At 39.8% G+C, this 17,883-nt stretch overlaps 3 protein-coding genes across 3 annotated transcripts in view; 2 read left to right on the forward strand and 1 right to left on the reverse strand.

Moving 5' to 3' along the window:
• zgc:172271 (uncharacterized protein LOC100000381 homolog) overlaps nucleotides 1-10,643 on the forward strand; it is a 14,297-nt gene extending 3,654 nt beyond the window's left edge. The window contains exons 5-17 of the mRNA XM_017719216.1: nucleotides 470-632; nucleotides 3,267-3,331; nucleotides 3,511-3,668; nucleotides 3,815-4,001; nucleotides 4,126-4,274; nucleotides 5,627-5,717; nucleotides 6,609-6,656; nucleotides 7,643-7,825; nucleotides 8,007-8,154; nucleotides 8,274-8,356; nucleotides 8,704-8,888; nucleotides 9,197-9,383; nucleotides 9,553-10,643. Coding sequence (XP_017574705.1) covers nucleotides 470-632; nucleotides 3,267-3,331; nucleotides 3,511-3,668; nucleotides 3,815-4,001; nucleotides 4,126-4,274; nucleotides 5,627-5,717; nucleotides 6,609-6,656; nucleotides 7,643-7,825; nucleotides 8,007-8,154; nucleotides 8,274-8,356; nucleotides 8,704-8,888; nucleotides 9,197-9,383; nucleotides 9,553-9,596 — 1,691 coding nt within the window. The 3' untranslated portion in view covers nucleotides 9,597-10,643. The remainder of the gene's footprint in view (nucleotides 1-469; nucleotides 633-3,266; nucleotides 3,332-3,510; nucleotides 3,669-3,814; nucleotides 4,002-4,125; nucleotides 4,275-5,626; nucleotides 5,718-6,608; nucleotides 6,657-7,642; nucleotides 7,826-8,006; nucleotides 8,155-8,273; nucleotides 8,357-8,703; nucleotides 8,889-9,196; nucleotides 9,384-9,552) is intronic.
• Nucleotides 9,619-16,328, forward strand: sirt4 (sirtuin 4). Its single transcript, XM_017719225.2, has 4 exons — nucleotides 9,619-10,224; nucleotides 13,026-13,510; nucleotides 13,737-14,031; nucleotides 15,420-16,328. Exons 1-4 carry the CDS (start codon nucleotides 10,201-10,203, stop codon nucleotides 15,570-15,572), a joined length of 957 nt encoding a protein of 318 aa, XP_017574714.1. The 5' UTR covers nucleotides 9,619-10,200; the 3' UTR covers nucleotides 15,573-16,328.
• Nucleotides 16,032-17,572, reverse strand: c26h1orf74 (chromosome 26 C1orf74 homolog). Its single transcript, XM_017719237.2, has one exon. It carries the CDS (start codon nucleotides 17,201-17,203, stop codon nucleotides 16,412-16,414), a length of 792 nt encoding a protein of 263 aa, XP_017574726.1. The 5' UTR covers nucleotides 17,204-17,572; the 3' UTR covers nucleotides 16,032-16,411.
• Nucleotides 17,573-17,883: the final 311 nt, after the last annotated feature.

The raw sequence follows: 17,883 nt of genomic DNA on the forward strand, positions 1-17,883 counted from the left end.
TATATATAAGTCTGAAAGGTAAAAAAAAAAAACTTTTCTAACAAAAGCAGCCTGTTTCTGTACAAAACAAACACAGCTTGTAATAAACACAGGCTGGATGATATTTGGACTGAATCATAAGATATGTTAGGAAAGAAAATACATTTCTGCCACTCATTTTGGAAGTTTTGGACGTCTCTTTTATTTGGAAAAAATCTAAAGATCTAAAATCTTTTTTTATGCCATTGGACTTGGGGGGATCTCCATCAAAATATAGTTGTTCAACCAACAACACTGTTATACTTATTATAAGGAGCAGTTGTATGGTATGTTTTGTTTGGTAAAAGTTTTAATATGGTTTCATATGTGCTGTGTTTCCTCTTTAAGAAGTCTGTCCTGCTCTTGCTTAAAAGTTTTGAGATTTATTTGATGTGGTCTGCAAGTGTTGAGTATAACATGGAGTGCTTCCTCTCTGTCTGTGCTCTGCCAGCGGTTAGTGCCTTCTTCAGTGTCAGCTGTGTGCCTGGAGCAGCTGCCATGGCAATCAGCCTCTGTTCCCAGTGCCAGGGTCAAAAGTCATACAATCCACAGAGGAACGCCCACTGTGAAACTTCTCACAGTGAACCATTCTACCACAACCAAGGGGCACTCAGGTAACGAGTAAAAGTGACGTAATCCCAGCTGTAAACTATTCTGAATACTTCTGAATTGCTTTTGGACTTATTTTGACATGCGCAATATTTCCAAAAGTATTCGCCCATCTTCCTTCACATGCATATGAAATTGAGTGACCTCCCATTCTTCATCCATAGGATGTCATATGATGTTGGCCCACCCTTTGCAGCTATAACAGCTTCAACTCTTCTGGGAAGGCTTTCCACAAGGGTTAGGAGTGTGTTTGTGGGAATTTTTGACCATTTTTCCAGAAGTGCATTTGTAAGGTCAGACACTGATGTTGAACGAGAAGGCCTGGCTCGCAGTCTCCGCACTAAATAATTCCAAAGGTGTTCTGTCAGATTCAGGTCAGGACTCTCCAGTCAAGTTCTTCCACACCAAAGTCGCTCATCTATGTCTTTATGGACCTTGCGTTGTGAACTGGTGCGCAGTCATGTTGAAACAAGAAGGGGCTGTCCCCAAAATGTTCCCACAAAGTTGGGAGCATGAAATTGTCCAAAATGTCTTTGTTTGCTGAATCATTAAGAGTTTCTTTCAATGGAACTAAGGGGCCGAGCCCAACTCCTGAAAAACAACCCCACCCCATAATCACGCCTCCACCAAACTTTATACTTGGCACAATGCAGTCAGACAAATACCGTTGTCCTGGCAACCACTAAACTCCGGAGAACACATCTCCACTGCTCTAGAGTCCAGTGACGGTGCTTTATACCACTGCATTCGGCACTTTGCATTTACATTTATGGCATTTTGGCTGACGCTCTTATCCAGAACGACTTACAATTTGATCATTTTACACAGGTAGGCCAAGGTGGTGTTAGGAGTCTTGCCCAAGGACCCTTATTGGTATAGTGTAGGGTGCTTGCCCTGGTTGGGGATTGAACCCCAGTCTACAGTGTAGAAGGCAAAGGTGTTAACCACTACACTAACCAACCACCACACTACACTAACCAACCTTTGCATTGCACTTGGTGATGTAAGGCTTGGATGCAGCTGCTTAGCCATGGAAACCCATTCCATAAAAATCTCTCCACACTGTTCTTGAGCTAATCTGAAGGGCACATGAAGTTGGAGGTGGAGGTCTGTACTCTGCAGAAAGTTGGCGACGTCTGTGCACTATGCGCCTCAGCATCCACTAACCCCTCTCTGTCATTTTACATGGCCTACCACTTCATGGCTGAGTTGCTGTTGTTCCCAATCACTTCACTTTGTTTAATATCACTGACAGTCGACTGTGGAATATTTAGTAGCGAGGAAATTTCATGACTGGACTTGTTACACAGGTGGCATCCTATCACGGATACTGTGCTGGAATTCACTGAACTCCTGAGAGCGACCTATTCTGTCATAAATGTTTGTAGAAGCAGTTTGCATGCCTAGCTGCTTGGTTTTATACACCCGTGGCCATGGAAATGATTGGAATACCTGAATTCAGTAATTTGGATGGGTGACTGAATACTTTTGACAATATGGTGTATAACCCTATGCTAAAATTTTACTTGTTTCTATATACTAGTTGGTTGAACACTTCATTGTGTCTGTTCCAAGTTTAAGCATGTAGCCCTCATACCACACACTTTTTTCCAGTCACAACTTATGCTAATCATAGTGACACAGCTATTATGCAGTTTATTTTTTAATATTGCCAAATCAAAAATGTAACCCATAAAGTAATCCTTAAAAATGATAACTGTATTCTAATTCCACATTGTTACAAAAGGGTATTCTACTCTGATTACTGGTAGTTAATTTGAAATGGTTTTATGTAGTACCATAATGCTCAACGCTGGACCTGTACAGATATACATCATTTAGTGTTAAATTGGGAGTTGGACTGGAATATAATGGTATTTTTTCATTGTTGTGATAAATTTGGCTATTGCGATCTTGGATATCATCTGTACATAACAGACACAAACCATGTTTCATTACAAGGAGGTTATTATTATTCCTGTTTGATGTAGTGCAGCACACTATATGAACCACTGAAATCAAGTTTTTCATACCTACTGTATATTCAAATGTCACTATCAGTGCATTGTGGCTTTGTGTGTTAAAATAGCATACTACATACAGTGTATCATGTCTTTAAATATTGTAATGTGATATTTTGCCATATTACCCACCCCTTATAGCATATCTTATACAGGTGGTTGTTAAGCTCAGTCCTGGGGACCCACTGCCTGACACAATTTCAAGTATTTGCCCTCAACTCATTTCATCCAGCTCATGAAGAACTTGATAAATACTTGATGTACTACATCTGGTTTGGGCAGGGAAGTAGGTCCCCTGTACTGGAGCTGAACACCATTGTCATAAATGGCTTTAGTTGCGCACACAGACACAGCTATTAGAATGGTCACATTTACCTGTATATCAGAGCGGTTAATCTTCCAGTACACAACTAGATAGTTGTACCTAATAATCTAGCGTTAACTGTGCTCTGACACATTGGCATTTCACAAGTTTCCAGTCTTATTCCTCCTTATCTACCGCTAAGTGAAAACTGGACTACTACTGTGAGTTTCTTTCCACTTGGGGACCCTGGGTAGTCAATTCCACCTGCTCGCATACTATTATTAATATAAACATGCAATCTCTTTGTCTCCCAGGTGTCTAAAGTATGGAGCAGGCGATGTGGCTTTTCTGGATCATACAGCTCTGGACAGCATAGATGGTTAACACAAATCACAATATCTGATAATATTAATGTTTACTTTATGCTTCTTTGTTCATCAGTCTTCACTGTATAACTTGTAATGTTTGCTGAGGTAACTCTTTTACCTTCTTCTTTGCTCTTCCTCCCTCCGTGCTCCCCTTTCTCCCTGTCTATACTTCAATCTCTCTCCCCTATAGACAGTGAGAAGGATGAATATAGGTTATTGTGCACAGATGGTACTCGTGCTCCTCTCAGCAGTTTCAGGAAGTGCAACCTTGGGCGTGGCCCTGGCAGTGGTGTGGTCACACGAATTAACAACCGCAAGATTGCCCGCAAATTCCTGACAGCGGCTCAGGTGAAATCTGCAATCTTTATGTGTCTGTGGTAGGGTTGTAATGATGCACAAAAATCCACCTCTAATTTCTGTCAACTGTCAAGTGGTTCCCTTCGTTCTGTAATCCTTTTCAATGTCTTTTAATAGTTTTTAAATCTGTTTATTAGATGGCGTTTGGATGGAGGGGGAGAGAACGTCAGCGTTTCCAGCTTTTTAATTCATCAGTTTATGGCGCAAATGACCTGCTCTTCAGTGACGTGACTGAGAGACTATCCATCTTGCAAGAAGACATGGACATCAGTCAGATTTTGGGACTGGATTATGTTGCTTTGCTCAAGGGCCTAGGACACGAAGGTACATTCTGTGTGTTTGTGAATGGAAAGCATGAGAGAAGGGGTGTGTGTGTGTGTGTGTTCCTGTGGCCATTATCTTTTTGTATATTCTCTGATTATCAGCATAGCATTTCACGTGTGTTTAGGTAGTTCACTGGAGGACAGTGTGGTGAGGTGGTGCTGTATAAGTCATGCTGAACAGAAGAAGTGTGAGCAGTGGGCTCTCAGCATTAAATCCGATCCTCTGGTGTGTGTGAGAGCCTCGTCCATGAGCAACTGCATTGAGATGATCAAGGTCCAGTAAGACAAAGCTAACTGTTGGCAAACATAATTAACTTCACTTAATTGTTTAAACATTTGTGAAAACAATACAGTAATAAAGCAAAGCAACATGTAAGGGGAATGTGTTGGCAATCACTAGGGAGGGCACCAATATGAGAACTGTGGGTCAATGCACATATCCAATACATAAAATGTAGAGGTTGTATCTGAATATGCCTTGATTAGCATTACAGAGCTGATATAACCTTCATTTATAGAGGGTTACATATAGTGATACACCAATCCAGTACACTTTTTGTATATACTCTGTATCAGCACTGATACTGAACGTATTAAATGTGTCAAATGAAACTGAATGCTCTACATACAGGTAATAATTATGAATGCTTACATTACAGGGAAACTTGTTTGTTTAAGCAGATGAAAGAAGTGTTTGTTTGCACATGTGAAATATATGAAACATGAAATTTCTTTACAAAACACTGGACACTTTTTCAGAGTACCAGAATAAAAGCCACTCTTGCAAACCACATTACACTAAAAGCCTTATATTTCAAATTTTAACTTTTTTTTTTTTAATGTAGACTTTAAAATAACTTTTATGTGATTTACTGGGTGATTTAGTGATAATAAAACAGCTTAAAACAGATGTTCATAGTGACCAGTATGCCTCATTTATAAAAAGAAACTTACCAAAATTTCTTAAAAGTTGGCTGATGTACTTATTTTAGGTATTGGAATTAGTATCAGGAGAAAAAAGTTTGGATTGGTGCATACCTAGTAAAAAATGCAGTAAACTGAACAAAATGTAAACATTTTAGCACAGTAGCTCAGTATTGCCTAAACATTCTTCTTCTGTTCTTCAAATATAAGTTAGAAATGTCAGTCTGATCCAAATATCTACTTAATACTAATAATTTTAGTTTAAGCAAATATTTCTTGGTATCAATTAAAGTATCATGTTGCATCCCTAGTGATTACACTCAGTCTCTATTGTTTTGTATTCTATTGCTTTTATATAACAGTTTTACAGAATAAATTAAGCAAATGTTCTTTATACTGGATGTTTCTTTCACCAAAAAGTTGTTCCACTACAAACTAGCTGTAAAGCAACCATTGTTGTTGCATATCAACAGTGGTTTGCATAATTATGCAGGTGTAGTGAAAAAATATGCTGTTATCAGATATAATAAACGGATAAAATGCTTTTTAGGTAGTCACTGTACAATTTGATGGTAATGAGTTTTGCTGCTCTGTGCCCCATCCTTTGTGTAAACTCACATACTGAGACAACATTATAGCTTGTTAATTATATAATCAGATTAAGCAGACAATCAGTTGAAAGTCTTTTCTGTTTTCTTACAGAAAGATGAAGTGGATGCTGTGTCCCTGGATGCTACACACACCTTCATAGCTGGGAAGTGTGGCCTTGTACCTGTAGTGACTGAGTATTATGGTGAACAAAATCCCATGCAGTATGGATTTTTTGCTAATTTAGTACATGTTTTTCTTCGCTCTCATGTATTGTGCATATACACTCACTGTGCACTTCATTGGTATCTATACTCTTTCCCCATTTATCATCATGTACCATATTGATGCACTTTGTAGCTGTACTATTACCGACTGTGGTCAATCTGGCTTTCTCTTCCCCATAATTTGTTATTCCACCTTTACCCCATTCATCATTGGTCAGAACCCCTACAGGACCACCACAGAGCATTAATTATTTTGGTGGTTGATCATTTTCTGTACTGCAGTGACATTGACATGGTGGTCTGTGTTTTGCTGGTACGAGTTGAACAGACAAAGCAGTGCTTCTGGAGTTTTTAAACACCTCCATGTCAATGCTGAACTGAGAATCGTCCACTAACCAAAAACATCCAGCCAGCAGCATCCTGCTGTTGAAGGACTAGAGGATGACTAACACAAACTGTACAGCAAGAGATGAGCTATTGTCTCTTACTTTACATCTACAAGTTGGACCAACAAGGTAAAGAATATCTAACAGAGTGGACAGTGTTTAAACACTCCAGCAGTGCTGTTGTTACTGATCCACCTGTACATTGCAATACACACTAACAAGCCACCACCTCGTTAGTATCATTGCAGTGCTGAGAATGATCTACCCTGAAAATAATACAGGTTCTGTGGGGGTTCTGACATTGAAGAACAGAGTGAAGAGAGGCAAACATGGTATTCAGAGATACAAATTGACTACAGTCTGTCCTACAAAATCCACTCTGTGGTAAGTGAAGCTGATAAACTGGACAATGAGTGTAGATGCAAGGTAAGTGTACCTGACAAAGCACTAAGTGTATGTATTTTTATACATTTTGTCCATAAGGGGAGAAGTGTGAATTCCCTCAAGGAGAAGGCCATTTTGAGACTAAAGGTAAATGGTGTGAATGATCTCATCTACAATTACTTGTATTATATGTAAATATATTTAAAATAGATTTTTTTCAGCATAATTTACGTATAGCATAAAATAACTAAGTGAGAAATAAATATTATTGAAAGCATTCTTATAAAAGATGCACCACCCTTGAGAAACAGGGTCTGAAGGCCGCTGAAAGGTGGTTATGAATACATTGCCTGATGCCCACCCTGGTCCTTGAAGGATCCCTGCACACACCCACTGCAAAACATAAAAGGCTTGTTAATAGCTGAGTAGTTACATCACCTGTGTTTGGTACACGTAGAGCACTAGAACTAGAGGTCAAAATCCAGCACAGTTTGGTGATTACGCTATTCTGGCTCACCAACCAAACCTGGTAATTAACTGATGAAGCTGAATTAGGTGTTTATTACCAAACTGTGCAAGAATCTGGCCCTTCTGGACTGGAGATTCCACCCCTGCACTAAAATGTGCAGAGCAGGGGGGCCTTCAGGTCCAGGGTTGGCAACCACCGTTTTTGAACGCAGGTCAAGACTTTTTCTTTTTTTGTTTCTTTTACTGTTAAAGATGCTCTCAAAAGTGTTTTCCAGCAAAAAGCTCACAAGCATCAAACCCATCTTTTTGAAAGTTATGATTTAGTCATGAGATGTTTTGTGTAAACTGGTACCTGCAGGTAACTTGCTGTTTACTTGCTCTTAAATGCTCTTAATAGTACACAAAGAAAGGATGTGTGGATTTATGTTACGCCAGTAAAAACTGTAGATGTTGTGACCCCTGGCTCCTATCATTTAAAACACCTTACATTACTTATTTCATTATATTGAAATTTTGACAAAATGGTGTTAACTCCAGACAAGCTTTAAGATTGACAAAAGCTTTTAGTATGCAAATCATCCCTATATGCACATGTTCACAGCCATATAATTGCACAGCTGTCTAAAAGCTGTCACCTGACACATATGTCCTCTTTGACCATGTAGATCTGCCGTTCTTGTACGGTGTGGCTGTGGTACGTCGCTCCAGTAGAAATGTGTATTTTGGTAATATGGATGGTCGACGCTCCTGCCATGGTCACATGTATAGCCCTGCAGGCTGGGTACTGCCTGCCAAACACACACTGAGTGCAGAACGTAACAACAGTGCCTCCTGTGAACCAAACAAAGGTACTACAGATCCTCCCAAAAGGAAGAATTATTAGAAGTGTATTATGTAACATAACTATATATAATATCTATAACCTTATCATGATTTATATGATGTTTTTATTTTATAATTGTTTAGTTCAATGTAATTAATATTGTCTTATTGATTGTCTGATTAGCTGTGGTATATCTGTGATCACAGTGTATTCTGAGGTGTTTTGGAAGGGCTGTTTGCCTGGAGGTCAGGGCAACCTGTGCAAAGTGTGTGTAGGTGGGACAGAGGAAGCTGCCACGAAACGCTGCTCTGACAATCACAATGAGCGCTATTATGGAAACATGGGAGCACTGAGGTGAGAGAAAGCAAATGTTTATCAGGCCTCTCAGTACAATGACACCATCCATGTCTGATAGACACTGATAGATACTCTATAGACCCTATAGATATGCAACAGTGTTTATTCTGTTGTAGGTGTCTGGTTGGAGACCCCAGTGGTAAAAGCTATGGAGATGTTGCTTTTATGGAGCACCATAACTTGGAGGTCAACATCGAATGTAGGATGGATTGCACTTTTAGCCTGTAATATGTGTCAGAGGTTGCATACTTTGCTACAGGTCTTTTTGGTTCCTCACAATAGCAACCCAAAATAGTTTTCACATTTACCAAGAAAGTATTATCCCGAATGTGTGAGGCTAATGAAACCTCCATTTATTTATTTACTTACTTACTTACTAACTTATTTGTACACATTTTGAAAACAGCAACTGCCTTTTCTATAAAGTTACTGTTTTGGACATACAAGAATTTATGACTTACAATATAAAGTTTCAAGCTTTTGCATTTTAGTGTCTATTGCCTTTTATGGCCAGTTTGCGACATTCTCATTATGTTTGATGGGCAGATCTGAACAGCAGTGGCTGGGACGAGGGCTGGCTTGCGTGGGATTTTGAGTTATTGTGTGAGGATGGAGGCCGAGCTGCAGTGACAGAGTGGAGAACCTGTAACCTGGGAGCCATCCCTCCCAACACCGTCATGACCAGACCCGTACTCATTGCTCGCATCTATGACTTCCTCATGAAGTCACAGGTCTCAACATTGTGTCCTTTATTTGATCAAGAGCTTTGTAATACAAGCTTTTTGCAGTTTCTGTTGTAACATGAACATTACAGTACTTTCTGTGTATACTAAACGGTAATAACAATAAAATTATATGGTTTCTATGTAATTTTATTGTGATTAAAATAGCTTTTTTCTTTCTGTTTTTTCTGATGTCTTGTATATCCATACAAGGCTGTTTTCATCAGGAATGTTAGACATTTATTGATTGTAACATCACTGAAATGTTAATCTTCAAAATGTGAAGTTTAGTCAGCAGCATTTCTTTCTGTCCTCAGGAGAACACTGCAACACGTCTAGATTCTGAGTTTCATCTTTTTGAGTCTCAGCAGTACGGTGAAAGTGACCTGCTCTTTAAAGATGCTACTCAGTGTCTAGTTCATACCAGTCATATGGACTACCGTACTATACTGGGAGATGAGTTCTCTTCTCAAGCAGAAAGCATCTTTAACTGCACAGATTCAGGTGAGACATCATACACACATACTTTTATAGTCACTGCCTGATGTAAGATGGCTTTTGTAGTAGTCTTCATTGTCAACAGAAATTTAAAAGGTGACTATATGTGTAAAGATCAATGTAAATATTATTATTACTTAATAATACTGTAGGTTGTTTTGTTTATTTTAAACAGACATTCTGAAGTTTTGCAACCAAGATGTCTGCAGCATATTCTGAACAACCTGAAGACTGCATGTGACATCAGGATAGTCTATTTTTTTTTGTTTCTTTCCACTGCACAATGACTTAATACTGCTATTATCTAACTGTATTGCTGGGGACATGCATAGTGCTTGGGAATGTGGAGTTATAATCCAGTGTTTTATGGGTGATCTGCCATTGTGGCAGGGTTCAGCAGTCTAGGCTGGTTTAGAATAGCTGAAAAACACCAACTTTTCAACATGCTTTTCCTGATTTTGACTGATCTATAGCTAACGGTCTCACTAAATACGTTCCCAGAGATGATTAACATGTGGATTTACGTGATTACCAGTCGTGACGTCCATTCCCAATCCCATTTGGACTGAGGTTTCAGGTCCCTAAGCGGTTAAGATTGTTTTATCCACAAGGGGCGAGCGACCACTGGTCAAATAAGTCAGAAACCATCGGTTTTAATAGTGATTTGTCGCAGCTTCTCGTGATTGCATCAAGTATTGAGACAAAAGCGGCCGAATCGCTACAGAACTACATTTCCCAAAATGCACTCGTTCATTTAAAGGCGGAAATGCTTTTCGGTCACCCATTACAACACAAGCAATGTGAGCGCCGTAGTTGAGTAACTATGTGGACAAAATTCTCTATATCGGTAAGTTTGTACTTGGTTTCGCTGCTGTGCAGTTGTAAGACTCCAACTGGACTTGATAAATGATGAAACTCAGCCGGTTAACAAAGCGTGTGGACGGTTATTGTATGTCAAGCAGGCTGGACGTTATGCAGAGTTGTGAGGAACTGGTAGGTTATGTTTCTATACAACCGAGTTCAGCATGACGAAGTGAAGGAGTTACTGAGCTCATGAAGTGAGACTCAGTCAAAAGGACATCTAGTAAGCACATTCTGAGTGTTCAGTCTGCTTTTACTCATATGTCAGCCCAGGAAGAACAGTGTAGCCTATTCGTGAAGAAGGGACATGTTTATCAAATGTTTTAATCAGTGACGCAAAACTATGAATGTGTATTGTATTTCATAGGGTGACCGTTTATTAATAAAATACTCTGTCTTTTCTTTTGACTGTCTTATTATATCATATGGAGTATGTCATGATGCTCATTTCCAGCTTAGAATTAGGCGTATTACCCTATTTAAATGATGAATCGACTGCCGTTTGGCTTTAACGCTAGTAGTTAGAGACGGGCTGTGTAGTGGTTGCGTATTTATAAGAAAAATCCTGCATTAATCTTAAAGATCTGTTTTATTTGTATCGACTTACTCCATGTCTAAAATGTAGAGTCAGTGAGGTGTTTTTTTTTTTTTTTGTTTTGTTTTTAAAACAAGAGTGGATATTACCACTATGGGAGGCAAATCCTGCCAAAAAGGAAACGAAAATGAAAACAATAAAATGTAAATGCAAACCTCTTTTTGCCATTTTTTTTCCAAACATGTGCGCAAATATCCTACCAAAATTGAAAATGAAATGAAATGCCTTTATTATTATTATTACCAAATCTAAAATGAAAAAGCTAGCAGACAAAAGAAAACACGAACTTCACTTTGGCTTTGGCTTTTGTTCATGAAACGCAGAATTCGTGTCAAACCTAAAATCAAAATGCAATGTTTACTTTCTTATTTGTTTTTCATAGCGATCAGCTGCGAAACTGATAAATTGGATAAATCAACAGCAAAGTGACAGTTTGTGATTCTGTTCTCTGTGCTGATGCGCTTTAACTGTCAGACTGAAAAGGAAAATGAAAACGAGCATCAGCGTCACCTGCTGGAGATTCACTTTTCATTTTCCAGTTTTCTATTTCTTTTTCTAACTGACCAACATGCAAATGTTAATTAGCACTAGGCGGGGCTATGGGGTACATTCTAGGACATCCTCAGCCGTCTGTGGAAAAACACGTCACGTCTCAGATCTGGGTGACCCCAGAGACAAGGTATCAGACTAAACAGCGGAAGAAAAAACTGTGAAAATGTTACACTGGCATTTATATTGAGATACACCATAGTTTTCTAAGTCATACGAACCAGTCTGTGCTTGACCAGGCTTGTGTTTGGTCTGATAACTTTTCTCTGAGGCTGTTTGGTCTGATATATTTTCTCTGAGGCTGTTTGGTCTGATACCTTTTCTCTGAGGCCGTTTGGTCTGATGTTCAGTTTCACCAGATCTGAGTCATGACGGTGTTTTTTCTGGAGACTCTAAGTCGTTTATCTTGAGGAATGTTGGCGATTCTGACGCGAACGGCTGGGGCTGTCCTAAAATGTACCCCATAGCCCCGCCTAGTGCTAATTAATATATATTTGCATGTTGGTCAGTTAGAAAAAGAAATAGAAAACTGGAAAATGAAAAGTGAATCTCCAGCAGGTTGCGCTGATGTTCATTTTCATTTTCCTTTTCATTCTGACAGTTAAAGCGTGTCCATGACGAAAACAGAATTACGAACTGTCACTTTGCTGTTGATTTATCCATTTTGCATTTGCATTTTAATTTTGTCAGATTTGCAGCCGATCGCTATGAAAAAGAAATAAGAAAGTAAATTTTGCGTTTTGATTTTTGTTTTGACACGTATTCTGCGTTTCATGAAGAAAAGCCAAAGTGAAGTTTGTGTTTTCTTTTGTCTGTTAGCTTTTTCATTTTAGATTTGGCCGTGAAAAACCAGAATAACGACTAAAATGATATGACAAATCGGCGTTTTCAATTTATTTTTTATTTTTGTTACAAATGGCTCATGCTCATCTGAAAAATGAAATTGCAAATAAAGGCATTTTATTTTAAATTTTGGCAGGACATTTGTGATGTTTGGAAAAAAATGGCAAAAAGGTTTGCATATACATTTTATTGTTTTCATTTTTATTTCCTTTTTGGCAGGATTTGCCTCTCATAATAACAATACTAAAAGTTCACTTCAAACCAAGACAGTCTTCATTTTGGTACATTTGGAATCTCACAGCTTAAAGGAGTTTGCTGAGAACAAAAACAGTTTGCGTGATTTTTCCTTTGCTCATATGTAGTTTATCTGCAAAGACATCAAGTCTTAGGTTTTAGCTTAACTTGGCTATAAAATGGGCAGTTCATTAGAGTTCCAACTAAGTTGGCTGCAGTTACTTTATTTTCTACGTGTTGTTCATTAATTTAGATAACAGTATATCACAGCGTGTCAGAAACCACATTTGTAATCTCAAATAAAAGCACAATTTTATGAAATTACTGAACAGTGGTTGTAGGCAGGGGTGATGATTTACACATAGTAGTTTGCACAGTGTGGATTGCTGAGGTGTCGGCTTCCTTTACTCAGCCATGTAGTTCCAGTGCAAAATTAAAAAGCAAACTTCAGATTCCAAACTTGTTTTGGCTACCTGACTCCAACTGGGGAAAGGGGAAAACTATTCATCCATTTTATCTCACATACTATTCTTTTAAGTACAGTCTAACTTTGAGTTTGCTTCCAGATGCTGCTGTCATGGCGATCTCTGCCTCCATGTCTGGCCATAGGAAAACGGGCCTCCTGTGTTTATGCTGGTGCTCTGGATTTTGTTCCAGCCAGCAGCTCAGTCAACAGGAGCTCTTTGGAGCAGCTCCAGATGTTTGTAACCCGAGCCTCACGTCTGTTTGTGATAACTGGAGCAGGACTGTCCACTGAATCAGGAATCCCTGATTATCGGTCAGAGGGTGTGGGGCTTTATGCACGGACAGACCGCCGGCCTATGCAGCACTCAGAATTTCTGCGCAGTGCAAAAGCCCGGCAGCGCTACTGGGCCCGGAACTATGTGGGCTGGCCACAGTTCTCCTCCCACCTGCCCAATTCAGCTCACTATGCCCTGAGGGACTGGGAGGAGAAGGGCAAAATTCACTGGCTTGTCACTCAGAATGTAGATGCTTTACATTCAAAGGCAGGACAGCAGAGGCTTACTGAGCTGCATGGCTGTTCTCATAGGTAAGAAAAAACGTTTACCCTTTACATTAGTTATGTAGAAAAAGCCCATAAACTGAGCTTTTTCATTTAAGAGCACATGATGGGCAAGACCCTGCATAATCCTAAATTGTAATATACAGCACCCACTCAAAACTTTCAGACATAGGCATCAAACATTTGACTGGTACTGTCTGTTAACTTGATTTTAAAGTCATATTTGGATGTAATTATTGTGCATATGTATCAGGGTCATGTGTCTGGGTTGTGGTCAGCTGACTGCCCGTGAGGAGCTGCAGAAGTGCTTTACTGCTCTGAACCCCGGGTGGGAGGCAAGTGCAGGGGCAGTGGCACCAGACGGAGATGTGCTGCTGGAGGATGAGCAGGTGCGGTACTTCAGGGTGCCAGCGTGCCAGTCTTGCGGTGGCATCCTCAAACCTCAAGTGACATTTTTTGGTGATACAGTTGATCGTAAGACTGTGCAGTTTGTGCACGACAGGCTGGCTGAGTGTGATGCTGTACTCGTTGCTGGATCTTCACTGCAGGTAAGCACTGATTGTTCTGAATGGTCCGGTATGAGCATCAGTAGCATTCAAGCAAAAAGAATGAACTGCTTCTATGGAGCAAGCTATTTGTTTTGCCTGTTCAGAATTGGTGCTTAGAGACTGCTTGAGTTCTTTGGGGCGAAGTAACTGCTGCGTCTCATGTTTCCTACACGAGGCCTAAGTTGGTTTCCTCTTCGCCAGCTTCTTATTAAAATATTCCATTCCAGATTCAATGGAGCAGCAGTAACTGACTGGCAAAGTTTTCCTCACACCAGTAACTGACAAATTTAGATGATATCTTAGTTTGCCTATCTGAAATATTGGCACAGCTATGTGATCTTTATATTAAGCAATGTCGAAAAACTATCACCCTTTAATATAAAACTCTTTGCCTGTCATTATACTTGACTGAGAAACCTCACTATTTCACTACTTTAATCAGAATTCTGGCTAATCAACCACCCAGGGGAGACTAACCAAACCATTTTTTTCCTGTTCAGAGAACTGTACAGTGAAGGACTTTTAATGTTCGTCAGACACATTTGTTGGCAGAAAAAAAAAGAAGAAAAAAAAACAAACAGACTTTTCAGTTTGCCCTTGTTGAGAGAGGGGCATGGATTCCTGCATGCTGGGTGACAGGCTTTACTAGTCTGACAAACAGGCACATTTCACTTCTTACACATACAAAAGTATGTAGACACCATTCCTAATTATTAATTCCAGGTGTTTCAGCCACAGCTGTTACTAACAGGTATATACAAATCTCCATAGACAAACAATAGCAGCGGAATGAGTTGTGCTGAAGAGCTCAGTGTCACACTGTTTTAGGATGCCATCTTTGCTACATGTCAGCATAAATTTCTGCCTTTCTGGATCTGCTCCTGTCAAGTGTAATTGCTGTTATTGAGAAATGGAAGTGTCTAGGGGCAACAACAGCTTAGCCATAAAGTGGTTCTTTGCAAACTCACAGATCAGGGCTGCCAAGTTCTGAAGCTTAGAACAACTGATGCAACATCAGTGCCTGAACTCAAAAATGCTCTTTTGACTGAATAGGCACAAATTCCAAGAACACTTTCACAGAAGAGCAGAGGCCTTTAGAGCTGCATAAGGGGCTAAATTTATATATTAATGCCCATGGTTTTGAAAAAAAGATGTCCATGTAGCTCATGTAGTTGTGAAGGTCAGGTGTAGTCATATTTTTGGACAGAGACTGTAGTTCAAATAGTGTCTACAACAGTTTCACTTGCCATTGTCCTACTTATCTGTGTGTGTTTGTGTGTGTGTGTGTGTGTGTGTGTGTGTGTGTGTGTGTGTGTGTGTGTGTGTGTATGTGTACATATATAAATTACTTGGTACCTTACTAAAAGTAAACCTGCTGTTATGTCCAGGTGTATTCCGGGTACCGTTTCCTATTAGCGGCCAGTGAAAGACTAATCCCAGTGGCCATCCTGAACATTGGCACCACGAGGGCTGACCACCTTGCTGAGCTTAAAGTGAGTGCACGCTGCGGAGAAGTGCTTCCAACCCTCAATACCAGCTGAGATGGATAAACGGATGGAACTGCTTTCCTCTTGACTCTGAAAGCTTGTTTCACACAGTCTGTACTGTTTTACTTCATGGCTGTTCCTGTAAAGCATTTGGACTCTAACTCAGTAGGGAAATAACAGAAAAACTAGAACTGTTAAGTGGCTGATTTGTTAACAGTAACTGAATTTTAATGGTTTTATTTACTGAAAATGTAGAAGAGGAGCAGAATTAATGATGGAAAATTGGGAAACTGTGGGTAATTTAGTTATATCTTTGTCATTTTCACCTGTGAGTGAGACCTTATGTTTATTTGCAACTCAGGTTAACATGGTAGCATCAAGGAAATGTACATCACACAGAGGTGATGTCAGGATAGTGCTGAAATGGGTAGTGCTGTTAAGCCCTTGGAAACATTTTTAACCTGTTTATTGACTGTTATATACCCAACAGAAAGGTTACTGGACACAGATTCATTTTGAAGTGTTTAAAGAGATTAAACATGTAAAATATATATTTATTGTAGAGTCATAACACAGTTGTGTAGCATTTACATTAAGTGGGAATATGGATTACATAATCTCAGATCAATCACTTAGCATATTTTATTTTTCAGTCAGTATCTCATTGAGTTCTACTGAAACCTTAAGGTTACTATATGTATTCTGAGAGGAACTAAAATGTTCTCCATTATTGAATGCTGCCATGTAATGCAGGGAAGATGTCTCATCTTTCAGATGTTGTTACCTTAGAAATAAATTTTTTAATATGTATTTAAAAAAATGTCTGATTATTAATACAGAGCCTTGAAGTCAACTGAAGGTTCAAGTAAATGTGTAGGGAACTTAAAAAGCACTCACAAAGTTACAAAGGGCAAAACAACTGTTTCCTTTGAAAAATGGAGCTCAGACAAAACAGCTTGTTTGCTAAATCTCTGTCTCAAAAGCTCATTCCACTGCTCTATGTGAGTGTAGGTTTCTGACCACAGTATTTCAGGAACACTGAAAGAGGAGATACAACTGCAGTGCTTTCCATCAGCTGTTTGCCAGGATACCCAAACTTTGTTCACCACCAGTGGTGTCATACTCAGACAGTTCTCAAAGCCCTGGGCCTGATCAAACCAGTAAGAAGCAGGATATCCCAGAAGGACCCCAAAAAGAGTGCACAGGTTCCACTGACTATACAGCACCTCACCCAACACACTGACCGAAGAATGCGTCTCTTCTTTGCTCAAAAATGCCAAGATGTCTTTGACCATGTCCTCAGTTTTACCCCCCATGCCACTCAGGGTTGGCTGCTCTCTCCATGGACAAACATCAACAGTGATAAGACTCCTTTTCTGGAGCAGGTCTGCCAGGTGTGACTTCATCAGCCCAGAGTTCACAACAAGAGTGTTCCCATCGATGGAGACGATCTGCAGCGCTCTAGACAGCAATCCCATCTCCTGTAGCGAGTTCACATAGTGCAAGATTTGTTCCGCAGATGCAGCGTTGCTGTCGTACAAAACGGCTGGTTTAAGTCCCAGGTTCACTGCTAAAATCTGGACAGCTAAATCAAGGCATGATGATGGAGGAAGTCGTTTCTTTTTATTCCCACAACTCAGGAACTTCTGGGCAGTTGCGATAAAAATGTCTGCCGGGTTCACCATGTTCCCTCGATCTCCAGAACCACCTATCAACTCAAATAAATCTATACGGCCTTGACCATAAACTCAATCATGGGTGGCTGATCCTTTCAGGAATGCTCATCGACAGTCATAAAACTCCTTATGTGGATCAGGATTCTCTTGTGTGGCTTAGGCTCAAATAAACATCCTCACACATCTTTCTTGCCTTGTTTTTAATCACCGTTATGGGCAAAACATATATAAAAGCTACACGCTGTTGTTGCTAGCTCGCCAAGCGACAAGTTAGGCAACGTTACAGACGTCTTAGCACAGAGAGTAAATATCATTAAAACCTGCTTTACTTCTTCCCCGATCAGCAAGCTCGGCTTTGCTTCTCAACACGTTTCCTGTTCGAAAGTTTCAGTCGCGTCGTTGTAACCACGCGTCAAAATAAAAGTCCCATTGTTCAAGCGAAATACGCGTTCCTGTGTTTCCCCACATCGTCGCTGTAGCCGACGCTCACTGAACGTATTCGTAGTTTCATTTTCACCTTGGGAAGAGGTTAATTATACGGATCAGGTGTTGGGAGCATACGATTATAATTCGAAAAGCATTCCAAAAAATAACACACATATCTAAAAAATAAATATTAAAAAGTTAAGCTGCCATTGAACAGGAAGGTGCAGTGCATGTGTACTAGGACTGGACTCAGGAGCAACTGA

Source organism: Pygocentrus nattereri, chromosome 26 (genome assembly GCF_015220715.1).
Source record: "Pygocentrus nattereri isolate fPygNat1 chromosome 26, fPygNat1.pri, whole genome shotgun sequence".
Taxonomy (NCBI): domain Eukaryota; kingdom Metazoa; phylum Chordata; class Actinopteri; order Characiformes; family Serrasalmidae; genus Pygocentrus; species Pygocentrus nattereri.

What these genes read in the sequence shown, in the direction of transcription:
- c26h1orf74 (XM_017719237.2), bottom strand. Translation starts at nt 17,203, where the DNA reads ATGGTGAACCCGGCAGACATTTTTATCGCAACTGCCCAGAAGTTCCTG.
- sirt4 (XM_017719225.2), top strand. Translation starts at nt 10,201, where the DNA reads ATGTGGACAAAATTCTCTATATCG. An exon ending in GGACAAAATTCTCTATATCG is followed by an intron (nt 10,225 to 13,025) that starts GTAAGTTTGTAC and finishes GTTTGCTTCCAG; the next exon opens with ATGCTGCTGTCATGGCGATC. An exon ending in CTGCATGGCTGTTCTCATAG is followed by an intron (nt 13,511 to 13,736) that starts GTAAGAAAAAAC and finishes CATATGTATCAG; the next exon opens with GGTCATGTGTCTGGGTTGTG.